This window comes from Mastomys coucha, unplaced genomic scaffold, assembly GCF_008632895.1.
Source record: "Mastomys coucha isolate ucsf_1 unplaced genomic scaffold, UCSF_Mcou_1 pScaffold1, whole genome shotgun sequence".
In the NCBI taxonomy this organism is placed as follows: Eukaryota; Metazoa; Chordata; class Mammalia; order Rodentia; family Muridae; genus Mastomys; species Mastomys coucha.
The window spans coordinates 52,333,218-52,350,027 of record NW_022196891.1 but is presented as its reverse complement, the minus strand read 5'-3'; the positions used below and the strand labels follow the sequence as shown (position 1 = coordinate 52,350,027).

At 51.1% G+C, this 16,810-nt stretch overlaps 1 protein-coding gene across 2 annotated transcripts in view; it reads left to right on the top strand.

Moving 5' to 3' along the window:
- Positions 1-8,702, top strand: part of Kiaa1614 (KIAA1614 ortholog) — a 31,956-nt gene extending 23,254 nt beyond the window's left edge. For both annotated transcript variants that reach the window (XM_031385225.1, XM_031385235.1), the window contains exons 8-10: positions 2,979-3,106; positions 3,813-3,997; positions 7,468-8,702. In XM_031385225.1, coding sequence (XP_031241085.1) covers positions 2,979-3,106; positions 3,813-3,997; positions 7,468-7,661 — 507 coding nt within the window. In that variant the 3' untranslated portion in view covers positions 7,662-8,702. The remainder of the gene's footprint in view (positions 1-2,978; positions 3,107-3,812; positions 3,998-7,467) is intronic.
- Positions 8,703-16,810: the final 8,108 nt, after the last annotated feature.

Here is a 16,810-nt window from a genome sequence, read left to right as displayed (position 1 = left end):
GCTTTGCTTACTGTGTGAGGCAGTGGGGGGCTCCTAGTGTCCTCACCACTGGCTGGGGGGGCTTTGCTCACTGTGTGTGAGTAACCCTTAATTCTGTTTTTCCACCCACCACCTACTGTCCTCTTTCTCTCTCTCCCTTGTTGCCTGTTTCATGATCATTCTTTTGTTGTTGTTGTTTTGGTTTTTTGGTTTTTTCAAGACAGGGTTTCTCTGTGTAGCCCTGGCTGTCCTGGAACTCACTCGGTAGTCCAGGCTGGCCTTGAACCCAGAAATACACCTGCCTCTGCCTCCCAAGTGCTGGGATTAAAGGCACACGCTCCACTGCCTGGCCTGATCATTCTTTAACCTACTCCACAGTGACTCCAAATGTGCTTTCTTTGCTCTTTTTGTTTCTTTGTTTCCTTCCTTCTTTCCTTCCTTTCCTTCTATTTTTTTTTTTTTAAAGATTTATTTATCCAGGACAGCCAGCGGTACATAGGGAAACCCTGTCTCAAACAAACAAACAAACAAACAAACAAACAGATTTATTTATTTATTTATTTATTATATGTAAGTACACTGTATCTGTCTTCAGACACACCAGAAGAGGGTGTCAGATCTCATTATGGATGGTTGTGAGCCACAATGTGGTTGCTGGGATTTGAACTCAGGACCTTTGGAAGAGCAGTCAGTGCTCTTAAACACTAAGCCATCTCTTCAGCCCCTCTTCCTTTCTTTCTAAAAAGAAGTATTTTATTTTCTCTGTGTGTTTTGCCTTTATATATATGTCTGTACATCTTGTGTATGTCTGGTAACACAGAAGCCAGAAGAGGGCATTAAATGCCCCTAGGACTGGGATTATAAGCAGCTATGAGCTTATGTGGGTACTGGGTATTGAACCTGGGTTCCCTGGAAGAGCAGCCAGTGCTCTTAGCATCTAACAACAACCCCTAAACAGTTCCCATTGGTAATGTCACAGCCAGCCTCCACTGGCCTCTTTGTTCTGGTCTTTCTCCATGTGGCCTCCACAGTGGTTTTTCTAAGGATGCACAAACCTGGCCATACCAACTGTGCCTTGCCTAAGAGTGCTTCCTTTGGACATTTATCATGGCCGGGATAGAGTTGAGACCACCAGTGTTGTGAGGGGATCCTCGGTCTGCTGCTCTCGGCCTCTGCTGTGTAGGCCCCCTTTGCTCCTCTACAGTCAGATCACACAGTCTGACTGGATCTGCACCCAATTGCTGCTTCTGTCTCTGCCTGCTGATGCCTGGGTTCTTTCCTCGCCATTCAAGGCTTGCCTTTTTTAGAAGGCACCATAGTCCTCAGGCTGAAGCTTCTGCTGTTCGCCTTCTCACACAGCGCTTCTCCCCTCCATGTCTCTCTCCCATCACTGGCATATGATGTCTCTGCCCCCAATACTGTCTCAGTAGCTAGTGTTGATCCAGTTCCCACTCAGTGAATACAGGGCACTGGCTAAATATCTCCCTCTCTGTGTGCCAGGCTTAGCAAATCACCTTAGCACACTTGCCCCACCAGGCCTTGGGGAACCATCCTGCTCTGTGCTAGGAGCATGGAGCTGTTCTGTTCTCCACGCCCTCCCCTGTGCAGAGTAAGGTAGACAACCCTGGCCTACGGCAGGGACCTTTCTAAGGCTGTGACCCTTTAATGCAATTCCTCATGTTGTGGTCACTCCCAACCATAAAGTTATTTTTGTTGCTACTTTGTAACTAATTTTGCTACTGTTATAAATTATAATGTAAATGTTGATGTAAAACTATGCAGGATATTCGATATGTGACCCCTGGGAAAAGGCTATTCAACCCCCAGAGGCCTTGACCCACAGGGTGAGAACTGCTGGTCTAAGGCATTGGAGCCTTTCGTTTCCAAGGCCAAGGTGGGGAGAGAACGCAGGGTGAATGGCAGTCCACGGACTGATTTCACTCAGGATAGCGTCTAGGAGTGGAGGCCCTTGATTAGCAAGTGTCTGCTGGCTGGAGGAGAAGCTGCAGGTGAGCTGGGAATATAAGCATGACCTTGTGTCTCTGGAACTCGTTAGACTTCTCAGGTGTGAGCTGTGAGCTATGGCCTTTGCATTTCTTACCACTGGAGTTTCTCCATAAGTCCCTCAAGGGAAATAATAATGTCTCTTGTGTCTCGGAGGTCTTGCTGTCATTTAAGCTGAGTGACTGAAGGTAGAGAGCAGCCTGGTTAAAAGAGGCTATGACATGCAGGAAGGAGGTACAGAAACTTGCAAAAACTGGGGGGAAAGTCAAGCTAAAAGAAAAGCCAGTCTCTCTCAGGAGCACAAATGCCTGAGCCTTCACCCCTGACCAGCACATACCACACCTTCTCCCATGTCCCCACTCCTCCCATGTCTACATGCCTTCTCCCTTGTCCCTATGCTTTCTCCCATGTCCCCACTCCTCCCATGTCCCCATGCCTTCTCCTGTGCTATCTTTGTTTTGCCTGGGTACCTGTCCGTTTTTTTCAGCTGGTGAGCTCTTGCTTCCAGCCTCACTCAAGGACCAGCTCCTTTTCAGTCCGCAGGCCTTCTGGGTCAAAGCCCCTCTGCTCCCAGTTATAAGCTTCTGGAGCTATCATGTTACCTGGCTCACCTCCACTCCCAGCTGGAAGCCTTCTGCTCTAAGGTGTGTCTTAAGTCTGCTACCAGAGAGTCACATCCCCAGCCCCTCCCTTTTCGACAGGATCTCCTATGTGACTCAGGCTGGCCCTCCAGATCCTCCTGCCCTGGCTTCTGAGTACAGGAGAGACTTTCATAGTGAGATAGGCACAAGCACAATGCTAAATGCTTTGGATGCCTGTGCGGCCCCATCTCTTGGTGCAGGCTCTGCTGACTCTTGCTAAGCACCCGGGTTTCGTGACCAAAGTGTGCACCACACACTTTTCCTTAGCGTGACCTCAGGTTCATGGTTCCTAGCAAATGCCCCCTTCCCAAGCCATTTTTTTTCTCACCTGTAATACTGGGCCTTCCCCACTAGGTGTCACCTTCCCATCAACATCGGAGAGCAACTTCCTTTCAGAACCTCCATTCTCTGCTAGGTGGCAAGGGAGACCGGTCCAGCCTCTACCTGGTAGAGGGGTCAGAGGACAGCAGTGCACCCAGCAGGTAAGCGTGGCACAGTGACCCAAAGAATAAACTCAGAGTGGTACCACAGGCCCTGAGCCCTTTGTCTCTCTGAGAGGAAGTGAAGCAGAGTAGCTGAGTCTTGCCATCCACAAATCTCCAATGTGGAGAGCCAAAGTGACATAGACATGTCAGAATGACACCTCTGTGCCCTCACGTGTGTAGTGAGCACCGAGAGGCACAGGTTTGCTGGAGGGTGGCGCTGGCAGGCTTGAAGCCTCTCTCCCTTGGCTGTCCAGTGACATCCTGAAATCAGTGTTCAGAGATTCTTTAACACAGCGAAAGATCTTACTTACTAAACACCCAGACCAGAACCCGGAAAGAGGCTCCCAATTCCTGGCCCAGTCTTGGTGATCTGCTTTTCCTCAGGGCTTCATGGAAGGACATTGTGGGGGAAGGGCTCATGAAAACATTATGTAAAATTATAGCTTTCCTCAGGTTCTCAGAAGTCTCTTTCTAAACATGTTAGAGACCGATGTCCTTGCTTCAAGGCTCTCTATCTAGCCTGAGGAGTCACCAGCGGGTGTGGAAATGGCCTGTCTCCACCCTAGGGAGCTCATTTTGCTGAGGTCCGAGAAACCAGCCCCTAGTGTCAGGTTCTGCATCAGAGATGCGGGTCACCATAGGGCCAAGAAAAAGCTGGCTGTGCTACCTAATCCTACCGTTACTGTCTTTGGTCTCCTTGTAGGCTAGCCAAGGCCTTTCCCCATCGTGCCCTCAGTGTGGAAGATGTGGGTGCCCCTAGCCTGGTTCGTACTGTGGGGCGCGTGGTGGAGGTGTTCCCAGATGGCACGAGCCAGCTGCAGCTGCAGCGACCCCCAAAGGGCACCTTTGGTTTCTGTGTGGCCTATGGCAGTGGCCGTCGAGACTCAGGTATGCTGTTAGGATCCTCGGCAAAAGTGCCTGTGGTGTGGTCAAGTTCCTGCTAGGCTTTGGTGGAGCGGTGGAGAAAGCTCCCCTCATCCCTCCGGAAGCTCTTCCTGGGTGCCAGGTCCCAGGAGCCCCCACTGCAGAGTGGGTGGAGCTAGCAGCTTTGACTCCACTGTCCCCAGCTGTCCTGTGACATCTTGAAATCAGAGCCTTCCAGGTTCTTCCAGAGGGGCCAAGGAGAGCTGTCTGTGCTCGCCAGTGCTCAGCTATTCCTTTGATGTGGTTGATGTATTTCAGCCGTCCCATCCTCCAGCTGCTGGTGTGTCTGGGCTTGTGGAGTGGGCCTGCCTGTCTGCAGGCCTGTCCACAGCCCTCCCTCCCCAGCTCCTGGAGGCTTTGCTCAGATATCCACCTTGGCTCCAGGTGCTTGGCGGGGTTGCCTACTGTATCTAATTCAATTATCACCATCACTGAATTCTGACCACTTCTTGGTTCCTCTACATCTAGGAGTCCTTCGTGGCAACCTGACTTAGCCAGGCCAAAGCCCATGGTCCAGAATGTGTTTGAGTACAAGAACCCTTGAAAGCTGTCCCCAGGCTATCTATGCTCAGCTGGGGGAGAGTGGGCAGAGGAGGGAGGGATGACTTGGAAAGGCAAGCCCAAGACCTGTGCTGCTGGGCCCTGCAGGGGAGAGGTAGTCTTGCTCTCCAGTCTCCTGGGCCAAGCCTGTTTAACTGTGAAAGCCCTCCTGCTGCCAGGTCTGCAGTGCCTGTATGTGCTGGATCCTGTCCTGTTCAGCACTCAGCATCTGTCAGGTGCTTGCTAGTAAGTATCGTGGATACTGGGTTACAGCACAGCATGGAGCACACAGGCCTCAGACCTCATGAGTGTGCGCTCCAGCAAGGGTGCTAGGCCAGGTCTACATGTCCACTCCATCTATTTTGCATTATAAACATGGCACAGTGAAATGCACCAAGAAGCAAATATAAATGAAACAGGCATGGCAGGTATTGGGTAGACAGGCTTGAGATGACACTCCAGTGGGGACAGGACAGAAGGGAGGAGCCATGTGGGCTCAGAAGATAAGTCAGGTAGAGGGGCTACCAAGTAAGAAGGTCCTAAAGAGCCTTGCTGCTAGGAAAACAAGGCCAGGCTGGGAGCTGAGCTCAGAGGGGCTGCAGGCTATCCTGTCCTAAGGGACCTGGAGTTTTCTCACTGAGTGGGATAGGAACCATCTACTGGAGGAGATTTTTAGAACAGAGATTTTAGCTGTGTTGAGAATATAACATGGGACAGGGAAGGGCACTAAACTGATTTCTAGAATCCAGGAGACAGATCAACTAGCAGGTGGTGGGAGGGTGGCCATGGAGATGGTGAGCAGGGTCTATAATCTGCTGAGTGGCAGTTAGTGTGACCTGAACTTCCTGATGGTTAGGGGAGAGAGAGAGGGAGGTAGAGAGAGGATGGGGCTGGGGTGGAAGAGGGGAGAAAAGGTGTGTGATTGGGAATGGTGTGGGCCTCCCCCAGTCTGGACCTAGGGAGAGTCAGATGTCAGTGCACACAGGGAGCTGACATTTGGGAAGTCAGACTGAGTGCCGTCCAGGCTGTCTAGGTGGAGCCCTACACTTGCTGCTGTATTTGGCCACCAGGTGTCACACAGGGGTCTCACACTAGGCATTGTGGTGGCTGCCAACACAGGTCTTCCTCTATAGAGCTGCTTAGGACCAGTTCCCCCTGAGCCTCAGAGGAGAGGGGCCATGGTCTGGGGCTGCTCTGGCTCCTTGCTAAGTGTCAGTAAGGATGCCAGCATGTATCTCATCTGACACCACACCCACGAAAACAGCAGGCCCTGCCTTCTGCTTCTAACTAGCTGCATCATAGGCATCTAGCATCCTTAGCAAAGGCTGTCTCCAGCAGACCACAAATGTCAGAGTTGCCTCACAGTCACGATTTCAGCTGGGAAGCCTATCCAAGTCTCCCCAAAATGGCTGGAGTGACGTCAGTGTCTGGTCTGGCTTGGCTACATTCTTTTGGGTTTTGTCATTCCTTGCCACCTGCCTTTCCTGCTGCATACCAACACTCCTGTGGGTTCACATGGGGAGGTAGGGGTGGTTCCTGCTCTCTCTACATGCCACCAGCCCATAGACCCAGCAGCTAAGCTGTTTAAGCATCTGAGAAAGGAGATCAAGGACAGGGCAGGATCCTACTGGGAAAGCCTTCTGCCGAAGAACTGGTTATTTAGAGACAGAGCCTCCCTGGAAAGAAGCACCAATAGGAACAGCCACACTTCAGACAGGAGAGGAAGTGTGTACAGAGCTCGGATCAGCCAAATGGCCACAAACCTTTAGTAAAGGACTTGTAGAATCTATATTCAGAGTCTGGCTTCTCTGGGTCCCAGGGGCTAAAATGAAGGGGGATCTTCTAGGTCCATAGGCCAAGAGGTACCACCTTCCACAGTCCAGGATGCTTCAAGCCACAGATGGAGGCACCAAAACAGACATCCTGCCCGTGCTAAGCACCTGACTAGGGGAAGGCCTTGGAGGGGCTATCACGTGGGCAGTTTCCATGTGTTTCATACCCAGCTCAGGGGTGAAGGGGTCAGGACTGCTCGCCTGTCCCCAGATCCCACTGTGTTGTTGGCTGCAGAGAAGTTACCCACAAAGGCTGTCCCTGCTCTGTCCTCCAGCAGGCTGGCAATGCTCACACAGCAGAGACTGGCAGCAGGCTCCAGCTTTCCCCAGAGAAACCTACCCAGGTGTGCTGTCAGGTCAGGGCAGCTGACAGAGAACTCAAAAGATGCCCAGCTGTCAGGTGGACACTGTGCTGTGGCAGCAATGGCTGGAGACCTGCCTTGTCAGCCCAAGCCTCCATAGCCTCTCCTACAACATGGCTTTCCTGGGAGCCACCCACAAGTCCCTGATAGGCTTGATCATTTTACAACCCAAGGAATGATCATGCTGGCCAGGCTGAGCCTCTTGGGCGCAAGAAACAGGCAAGTAAGCTGTAGATGTGGGCATCTGTTTCCCCTGGACTTTGGCCACATGCCACCAAATTCCAAATACGGAACTGTGTGAGTGGCCCTGAGGCCAGCGACAGTCCTGGATAGTACTATGAAGGAGATTTGGTCCCAGACACTTCGATTACTCTAGTGACATGTCCCCTGCCTTGGTCTTTGGACTAAGCCTGGGTCACTTGAGCTATGGACTCCAACTATTTATGAATCCTAAGCAACACAGTGCACCTAAAAGCTGGTATCAGAAAAAGGTAAGATTAGTTCATTTGTACTAAACTGAAGACAAATAATGTTATGCCTTCAAGCATCATTTGCATGGTTTTTACTATTCTGAAAGAGGCCACAGAGAAATGAGGTTAAGCATGGGGCGGGGGGTGGGGAGAGACCCATGACATCAGTTGTGAGGGGTGTGTCACTGTGTCCCTCAAGAGTTCTCATCCCCCTCTCCCTTCCTTTGCAGGGCTCTATGTGCAGGCCATGGCTGACCTGAATACCTCCAAGCTGTACTCGGGGCTGCTTGGGGTTGGAGATGAGATCCTGGAGGTGAATGGAGCAAAGGTTGCTGGGCTGGGCTTGGCTCACATCAAAGAGCTACTGGCTCATGCAGAGAGCTTGTCAATTCGTGTCTTGAGACAAAGGCCTGTCCCCCAGTGACCCAGAAATATTGCTGCTCTTGCCGACACTCCTTCAGGACCCCTGACTCCCACACACAGCAGGAGGGGCCAGAAACTCACCACCCAGAGATATCGTGTGAACGGAAAAATGCAGTTCACTGATCAGGCATCTGTCTGGGCTGTGGCAGAAGCTGTTCTGATCCGCCACCTGGAGGAAGAGGCCGAGGACCCGTGTGTACAGCCAGTTAAGGTTACTAACTTATACAGGTCTGGGGATCGAGAATCTTGGTTTCTCCCTTCACAGAAGTGGTCATGTTCCTTTGTTGGAGGGAAAGAACAGCAACTGACTAATCCTTGGATTGGTCCCTGAGAGCTGGCTTCAGCTTCTGGCCACACTCACTGAGAAGGCTCCCCAGCCCCCCAGCACGCCAGAGACAGCGTGGCCACATTGGCTTTGTGCCCTATCTCTTTCAGCCATGGCTTGCCTGGTTTCCATGTGACACTTTGCGTCTGATCCAGAAAGGGCTCAGTGTCTTGGCACAGCCTGACAGCCAGGAGCACATTCCTAACTGTGTGTCTTGTGAAGTATGGCCTGTCAGAAGTTCTGTGCCCCTTCTAGGTATGCAAACTTCTGAGAGATTCTGGGAGCCAGAATATTAAGAATTACTAAAGATTTTTATGACCAACACAAAGTTGAAAAATGAAACCATTGCCATTTGCAGCAAGTGTGGCCATGGTACTAAGGATGTGGGGGACCGCCCAGCCAGCCCTTTGCCCCCACCCCTGCCTACATGGAGGTTGTTGTAGCCTGGCCTGGGCGGGCCTTTGTCTTTGTTCTCTTGTCCAGCGTAGAGACAGGGCTGCAGCTGGTGTCTGGCTGTCCCCCAGCTGCAGGGTTCCTATCCAGACCTCCCTGGTAGCAGCTGTGGGTGGGCAGTAGGCAGGGAGGCTGTGAGCTGGGGGTGGCTGTCCCACCTAAGCACAGCACAGCCTGCTCAGCTTAGATCCTGCTCAAGGACTCTAGATGCCTGGACAGGTGTCAGGCTTAAATTATTAAAAAGCCGAAGCTGCTTCCACTGGAGTTGCTGGATTCTGTCTTTACTTTGCCTGTACCAGCCCTAAGAGGCCTGGGGCAGGGCAGGGGCAGAAGGGTGCAGGAATGGCCGGGGGACATTCAGAGGGGACATGCAGAGGCCTGCAGAGGTAGGGTTATGGCCAGGGTAGATGCAGAAAGTTCTGCAGACCTTGAGTCAGGAGAAGAGCCCCGGCAAGGCTGAGATCTGAGAGAGCAGAACTGAGAACCATGGGCTAGGTGCGTGGTGGGGTGGAGTGTGCGGCTCACAGCTGGTTTAGAGCTTGCCACAGTGCCAGCTATGGTTGCATCTGAATGGGGCTGACATAAGTGTCCTAGGCAGTTTCTATCAGACAAGGAAGACACTGAGGGAGTAGTGCCTGTGGAGAGGTGACAGGAAACTAGCCTGTCTGAGTAGGAGATGGGGACATTTGCAACAGAAATCAGTTAAAACCCCGCTGCTCCTGCCCCAGAGGCTGGGGAAAGGAAGCGAAGTGGGGGAGTCTCAGAGCCCCAAGAGTGGATGGCTAGGACTACCCCAGGCTGGAGAAAAAGCAGAAAGAGGGGGGTTCTAGCAGGTGGGCAGGGCAGCTAGCATAGCAAGTGCATGAAAACTCAGGGCATAAAGAGGGCACTGGAGCACCCAGAGATGAATCTGCCCCAATCCCTGAGGAAACTACAACCAAGGGGAAACCCCAGAGACCTGCTCCAGCAGTGGTTCTCAACCGGCGGGCTGCAACTCCTTTGGCAAACCTGCCTCCAAAGATATTTCTAATCAATTCATAACAGTAGGAACATTACAGTGTTGAAATAGCAATGAAAATAATTGTACGGTTGGGGGTCACCACAGCATGAGGAACTGTATAAAGGGCTGCGGCATTAGGAAGGTTGAGAAGCACTGCCCGGCTGGCTATTTCCTAGCCTGGAGCTGCCGCTGAAGAAATTTCACCTTGGAAAAGTCAGTAGCAAGTCCCCTCTGCCTTTTATATGACAAAGTCACTTCTCTTCTGGAGAGATGCAGTGAAGGGGCTGGGGCAGGAAGAGGCTGGGCCAGGGGGATCTGCTGGCCAGGCTCTGGTTTACCTCAGTCTTTAAATGAGGCCTACCAGGAGTGTCTTGCTCCTTGGCCTTTTAGAGGTGGGAAACCCAGCTCAGTGCCAGTGCTGGTGCCAGGCCCCAGCCCTGTCTGCCCTGCGTGAGGTCCACCTGTCTTCTCTACCCTTCCCCTATTTTTCCTCCCCCAGGGCAGGAAGAGGACAGAACCCGGATGTGAGAAAGTGTATAGGGCAATACAGGCTCTCCTGCCTCTGACCTGGGATCTGAAGTACCCTGTGGCCTCTGCTTTTCCCTGGGATAAAGCAATGCTGCAGTCCCTGCTCCCCCCCTCCCACGGTGTGTGTGTGTGTATGTGTGTGCATGCATGTGTGTGTGGTGTGTATATGCATGTGTGTGGTGTGTGGTGTGTGTGTGTGTGTGTGTGTGTGGTGTGTGTGGTGGGGGAATGGGAGAGCGCTTTGCTCTGTCCAGCATCTTGTCTGGTCTGTCATCTGCTTTACCTAAAGGGTTGCTGGCATGGTTTAGCCCCTCTCCAGATGCTGCACCATCAGAACCTTCTAGAACTTAATTGCCCTAAGCCAGGTCTGATGCAGGCTGGAGGGGTGGGGGAAATGAGGAAGACTCCACCAACACAGAGAACAAGGAGGAGCAAGAATACCACACCACCTGGGCAGTGTGGCCGTGTCTGACATGGTCTAGCCTGGTGCAGAGTCGGAAAGGTCCAGTGGTGAGGAGGGCAAAGCACTCCCAAGCACAGCTTTGTGAAGTGAATGGGAACTTTTAGTGAGAGCAAAGATGATCAGGCATAAAAATACACAGCCTGTGCAAAGATGTGTATTTCCCCTTGAATAACTTCTCCTGCATCCCTTAAATCCACAGAAAGCAGTTGGTGACCACAGAACAGAAAGTACCAACTTTGGCCTCAGATGGGCCATGCCACTCTCCTAAGGGGCTGCAGGGGAGGGGTGGGTGGAACTTGCAGGGAGCTCAGAAGGCACTATTTTCAGTCAAGCCATGCTTCGGCTTCCAGGAAGAGGACACTGGGTGACCTCTAAGGTGTGCCTCTAAAGTTGCACAGGACCTGAAGGAGTTGGGAGCAGAATTCCTGTCGCCAGGCACTGCTGGTGCTGGATTCACCTTGGAGAGAAGACAGGTGTGCCATGGGACGTGGCTGGCAGGTACCCCCGCCAGCCAGCCAGAGGCAGCTTTGCTGCAACTCTGGTATATATCCTAAGACCCAACAGTCGAGTAGGGTGCAAGTCCGGCAAGGACAGGTATTCCTGCCGGTCTGGGCGGGTGACAGGCTAGTTGTCAACTGCAGCACCTTCAAGGCTACTAGCTACTGAGGAATGTTCCTGGAGGGCCTGCTTCTGCCAGGCTGAGGACATCACAGCCTTGTATGCAGTGGCCTGAAGGACAATGCAGTGGAGGGTGAAGGAGGGACAAATGAGCAGAACTCAAGGAAAGGTACTGTAGGAGAGACCAGGGCAGCTTGGGGCAGAGGAGGAGCACGCAGGCTAAAGCTGACCCAAGACAAATGGGAAGGCAAACGCACACACTGGACCCAAGTGTGTGTGCAGGGATGAGCTACAAGAGGCATGGCTCAAGCTTGGGGGTGCAGTGGCAGGTGGTGGTGCTGCCCATCTGCTGTTTCCCGGTGCTGTACTTCACTTTCAGCTTTGAGGTCCCTCGGAAAATACTGTCCAACCCTTCCACCTTGCACTAGCATGAGAGAGTTTTTCTCTGATTGTGTTTCTGACTCTATTTCATAGACATTTAAAGCAGGATGCATTGTGGGGAGGCCTGGGAAGCAGAATTCCTCCCACAGGGCAATGACAAGTTCTCTGCCACCTTGGGTTGTGTTGGTAGAACCGATGAAACCCAGGCAGGGTCTTTAGAGAAGGATATAGACCAAAGTTGCTGAGAAGTCATGGACCTGGAAGCAGATGTGATGACATAACTGGACTTCCCGAACCGTCACAATGGCTCAGGGAAGAGGGCTAGCCACTGTGGTGTTCCCAACAATAGCCTTGGGTTGCTGGGTGCCCGTGCTCTGGGCTCCAGCTCCACACATTTTCATTTCTCCTGTTTACCTGTGGCCTTTGCTGAGTCTCTTCCACCTACCCTCTGCCTGGCAACCTTTACAAGGATTAGAGAAGTGTCTGTCCTGGGAGCAAGCCATGACACTGCTGGCATGGGTCCCCTCTCCCTTAACCCTGACACAATCATGCAGTCAGCGCCTTAAGACTGCGACTTTTCCCCAGTGCAATTGTCCTTCACACGTACCTGGCAACAACTGGTCTGTCCTGGTGCACCTGCCCAGCCATTTCTTCTATCCCCAGGCATATTCTGGAGCTATTCACAAGCCCCTACCATCCCCGGATCCCTTCCCACCCAGCTCTGTGAAGTCTCTTTCCAGTGCAGCCAGAACACCTGCTCAGAAATGGCAGCCTTCCTTGGCAACTTTGCCCTGCTCTCAAAGGCTGTGGGTTTGGCCAGGTCGCTGTGCTGGGCCCAGAAAGGGAGCTGCTGGGACTGGCTCAGATACTGTGCCCACGGAGCCAGGGCTCAACAGCTGCCCTGCCAGTCCTGGAGGGCATCCGGGACTGTTCTGCAGATGCCCAGGCACCTGCCAGGCCTGTCTTTGTCTTGTCCTTCTGCAGTCTGGGCTCAGGCCCCTATCACAGTGTGGGGCTGCCCTTGGGGCTCTGACCAGGTGCCAAGCATGGAGGGAGGCCTGCTCTGTGCTTTGGGATGCCCATACCTCCTGAATGGAGTTCACTATAGCTGAGAGATAAGGCAAATCAGCATGTCATGGGCTACAAGCGACCCTGAGGCGGCAGGCCCATCCCACCTGGGGACCACAAAAGCTTGTTGGGAGGGCCAGCCTCAGCCCATCCAGCTTGGAAGCTAAATGGGAGGAAGGAATGCGGGTGTGGTAGAAGCTCTTGCACTGCAATCGCTGCCGCCACAGACACAGCAGAGTCTCCTGGTCTTCTTGGGTTACTACAATCAGCAGTTTGTTCAGTTTTCTTATAAACAAAATCCAAATACCACTGGGGCTGACTTCCTGAGCTCCTGGACCAGAATTATTATCTTGGGTTAGCCCAGACTGGCCCTGAACTTGCTGCAATCCTCAATCTCCCAAGTGGCTGGGATTTATGCAACTATGCCCAGGCCTAGATCAGATTTCCTGACTTACCTAACAGCTTTATTAACAGCTCTGAGACATGGTCAAGACCAAGGCAACCGTCATCCACGTTGTACCATAGGCACTGAAGAGTTTGATGTTTTAGGAGCTAGGAGGTGGCCCCATCAGGAGCGTTTGTCTCCTGAAGTGTGAGAACCCCAGTGCTGAGGACCTGATTCTCAGCACCCACATTTGCCAGGTATAGTGATAGATGCTTGTAACCCCAGGGCTGGGAAGGCAGAGGTGGAAGGGTCCCTGGAGTCTGCTAGCTGACCAGGCCCCAGCTGGAGATCTTGTTTCAAAAACCAAGGTGGATGGTTCCTGAGGAACATGCTAGGTTAGAGATAGCTTTAGTGAGCCACCTGCTTGCCACTACTCATGTCAGACTGGCAAATTTTCCCTGAAGCAAAAACCTATGGTCCAGTCAAACTCGATACTAGCAGTATCTTTGAGTAAAATTTTTTTCCAGTATTGGAGACTGAACTTGGTCTCACATAATAAGTGGGCACTTTATTTCTGAAGTATTATGTCCCTAGCCTTTTTCTACATTATATATTTATATTATATATAGATTTCACATATTTACTTAGTCTGCATGTGTGTGGGTGTTGGGTCCCTCCCTTCCTGGCTTAACTCCGAGACATCCATTGCAAGGAGTTTGCAACCAGAGACTGTCAACTCACGCCAAAAACAGTAATATTTAAGCGTAAAAAAGTTGCTTCTAACATGTGGGTATGCATGTGCCATGGTACCCATCTTCTACCATGTGGGCTCCCAGGATTGGAGCCATTGTGGGTCATCAGGCTTGAACGCAAGTACCTTTTCCACTGTACCATTTCATACCTTCTCTCTCTCTCTCTCATCTCCATATATATATATATGGAGATAAGGTCTCATTAAAGTTCATCGGGCTGGCCTTGACTTTTAAATCCTCCTGCCTCAACCTTTGGAATAGCTAGGAATTATAGGCCTTTGACACTAGACTCGTGGTTAATTTCTCTTTTTAAGGTTCATGTGTGAGTGTCTGCATGTATGCATGTATGCACACCTGTGCATGCCTGGTGCCCAAGACGCCAGCAAAGGAGGTAGGATCCCCTGAAAATGGAGTTACAGGAAGCGGTGTGGTACCAGATGGGTGCTGGGGAGAGAGCATAGGGCTCTTCAGAGCAAGTGCTTTCAGTGTGGAACCTTCCCCAGCCCCATGTTGGTGCTTCTCTTAGTGACTTCATGCTGCAGCCTTCAGGCAGAGGCCTGTAATCTCAACTGCTTAGGAAGCTGAGGTAGGGAGACTGAAAATCTGCCCTCCTGCTCCTGCTCACATTTTCCTCTGTGTTAGGACTCCAGGTACACACATCTGGTTTTATTCGGTACTAGGGATTGAGCCTGGGCTTGGTAGGCAAGCACTCTACCAAGTGGGCTACCTCTTGAGCTCTGACCTTCTAGTGGCTGCCAGCTTTCTCTCCCCAGATAGATATCTATATCTATTTAATTCTTTTTCATATACTTTAACCACATGCTTCCCCTCCCCCAATTCCTTCCAGATCTTCCCCACCTCCCTATTTACCAACTTCATGTTTTTTCCCTTCCCCCACCCCCAAAAAAAGGAATAAAAGAAAAATCTGAAGAGACTGAAAAGAGGAAGACAAAAAAAAAGTCCATTGTGTGTTGGCCAATGACTGGGCATGGCCTGACTCCAAGTGCAGATGACATATACGAAGATACTCCATGGATTCTTTTCCTGATACCTAGCAGGTATCGATTGCAAATCGTTTCCTTCATATGTCAGTAGTTTTTAAGTGTGTGTGTGTGTTGTATGAATGCACACGTGTGCGTGTGTGGAAAGCAGACAGCATCATCATAGCTGGCAACTTTCACTGAGTTTGGAGCCTGTGGGTTTTTCCAGCTAGCTTGGTCACGGAGTCCCATCGATCCTCCTGTCTCCACCCAAACCAGTGCTGAGGCTATAGACATGAGCATCCACACCCAGCTTTTCTCTGTGTACTCAAGCCTGCATGGTGAGTGCTCTGGTCCACTGAGCCATCTCCCCAGCTCCATGTTAACTAGTGCAGGTGGAAATGATGGATAACCTGTGTTTAAGTGTGAAGACTAAAGCCAAGAACAAGAGTGGATGGGGGAAGTGGTAGAGCGAGTGCAAAGCTCAGCCTTCCATTTTTTTTTTTTAAGATTTATTTATTATTATAAATGAGTACACTGTAGCTGTCTTCAGACACACACCAGAAGAGGGCATCCAATTTCATTATGGGTGGTTGTGAGCCACCATGTGGTTGCTGGGATTTGAACTCACGACCTTCAGAAGAGCAAACGGTGCTCTTACCCGCTGAGCCATCTCACCAGCCCCTCAGCCTTCCATTTTTAAAATAAAAGGAGAAAGGGGAAGGAAGAAAAACACCCAGGACAGCGCGTTGGTCTTCATCTCTCTTTAATACTGAACAGAATTCTGTTACACGGCTCGGCTGCAACACGACTTCAGGAGCAGAAGTAAGAAGTGGACTGCAAGGTGTAAACCGTTGCCTTTATGGAGTTTATTTTACACAAGTATGTCTTAGAAGTTTTTAAGTGTGCGATGTCATCAAACGTTAGGATTACCATCAGAGCAGGGACGACTCTTTGAGGAATGCTTCCCTGTAGATGGAGCACAATGCAGCAGCAGTGGTCCTCAATGGCATGCATTGGAACCTGGGGGCGGGGTGCTAGCCTCCTCTCTTAATGATTCCACAGAAAATGCATCTCTAACAAGCTTCTCACCCTGGGAGAGCCACCATATAAACTTACCCATGGCAGAGGTGACAAAACTCTACTCCCAGGGATCTGGACTCACTCTTACCATGCTGTGGGGACGGGCCACCTGGAAGCCGCCCAGGTAAAGTTCTGACACTGACCCCACACCAGTGTGTACATCCTATTATTTAAAAGTAAAAGTATTTATCCTTGGAAAAATATATAAGGGTTTCTTTCCCATTATTTTGCCACTTATAAATTCCATTTCTGTATTATACCAATTTCTGATTAAAACAAGCTCAGGGAGGCTACTTCTACATATAAAATCAAATCGGCCATCATCTACACCTTGCTTCCTTTGGCCATTTCCTAAATGGCCTCATATCTGCTAGCATGCTGAAGGTTAGGTCCAGCCTGGGCTAGTCAGGAAAAAGTCATAGGGAGCTAGCTGAAAGCACTTGACAAAGCTGTGGTGTGACTCAGTGGTACTCAGTGTGCTGTATGTACCAGGTCCTGGGTTCAAAAACAGAAAAAAGCAGAACAAAACAAAAAGCAATTCCCAAGCCTCATCAGTGGGTGGTTGGCTGCCCTACCCTCACAATGCCAGGGCCCAGATGCTCGGCTTTCCCTGGGAATAAAGACACCTGCTTCTGTCGAGACACAGCTCAGCTTCCTGGTCATACTTGCTGTCCACAAATGGATCCCAGCTGAATCTATAGTCTGCTGGGATGGAATGAAAAGCTTGATCTTGGTCCCACCCCAGGGCTCAGGAAAGCTCAGCTGGAGCAGGGGCAGGGCCCAGATAGCTGCTCTGCAAACAGTGATGACAGTGGTCTTACCCCTAACAGCCCTGAGGACCAAGTGGCCTCTCAGTACAAAATTCATAACCATAAGAAAACAAACTAAGATACACTTCCTCATAAAGCTCTGGCTACAGTTGGCCAACCAGGTCCATGAAATGTTCACATGAAACCCCAGCAGCAGGGCAGGACTGCCTGAGTGGCCAGTGTGCATAGCTAGGGCAAGAGCATTTCTGGATTAAGGTCATATCAGAAGAAAAATAGCACCAACGTGTTAGCTGATGGCAGGAACACACACACACACACACACACACACACACACACACACACGC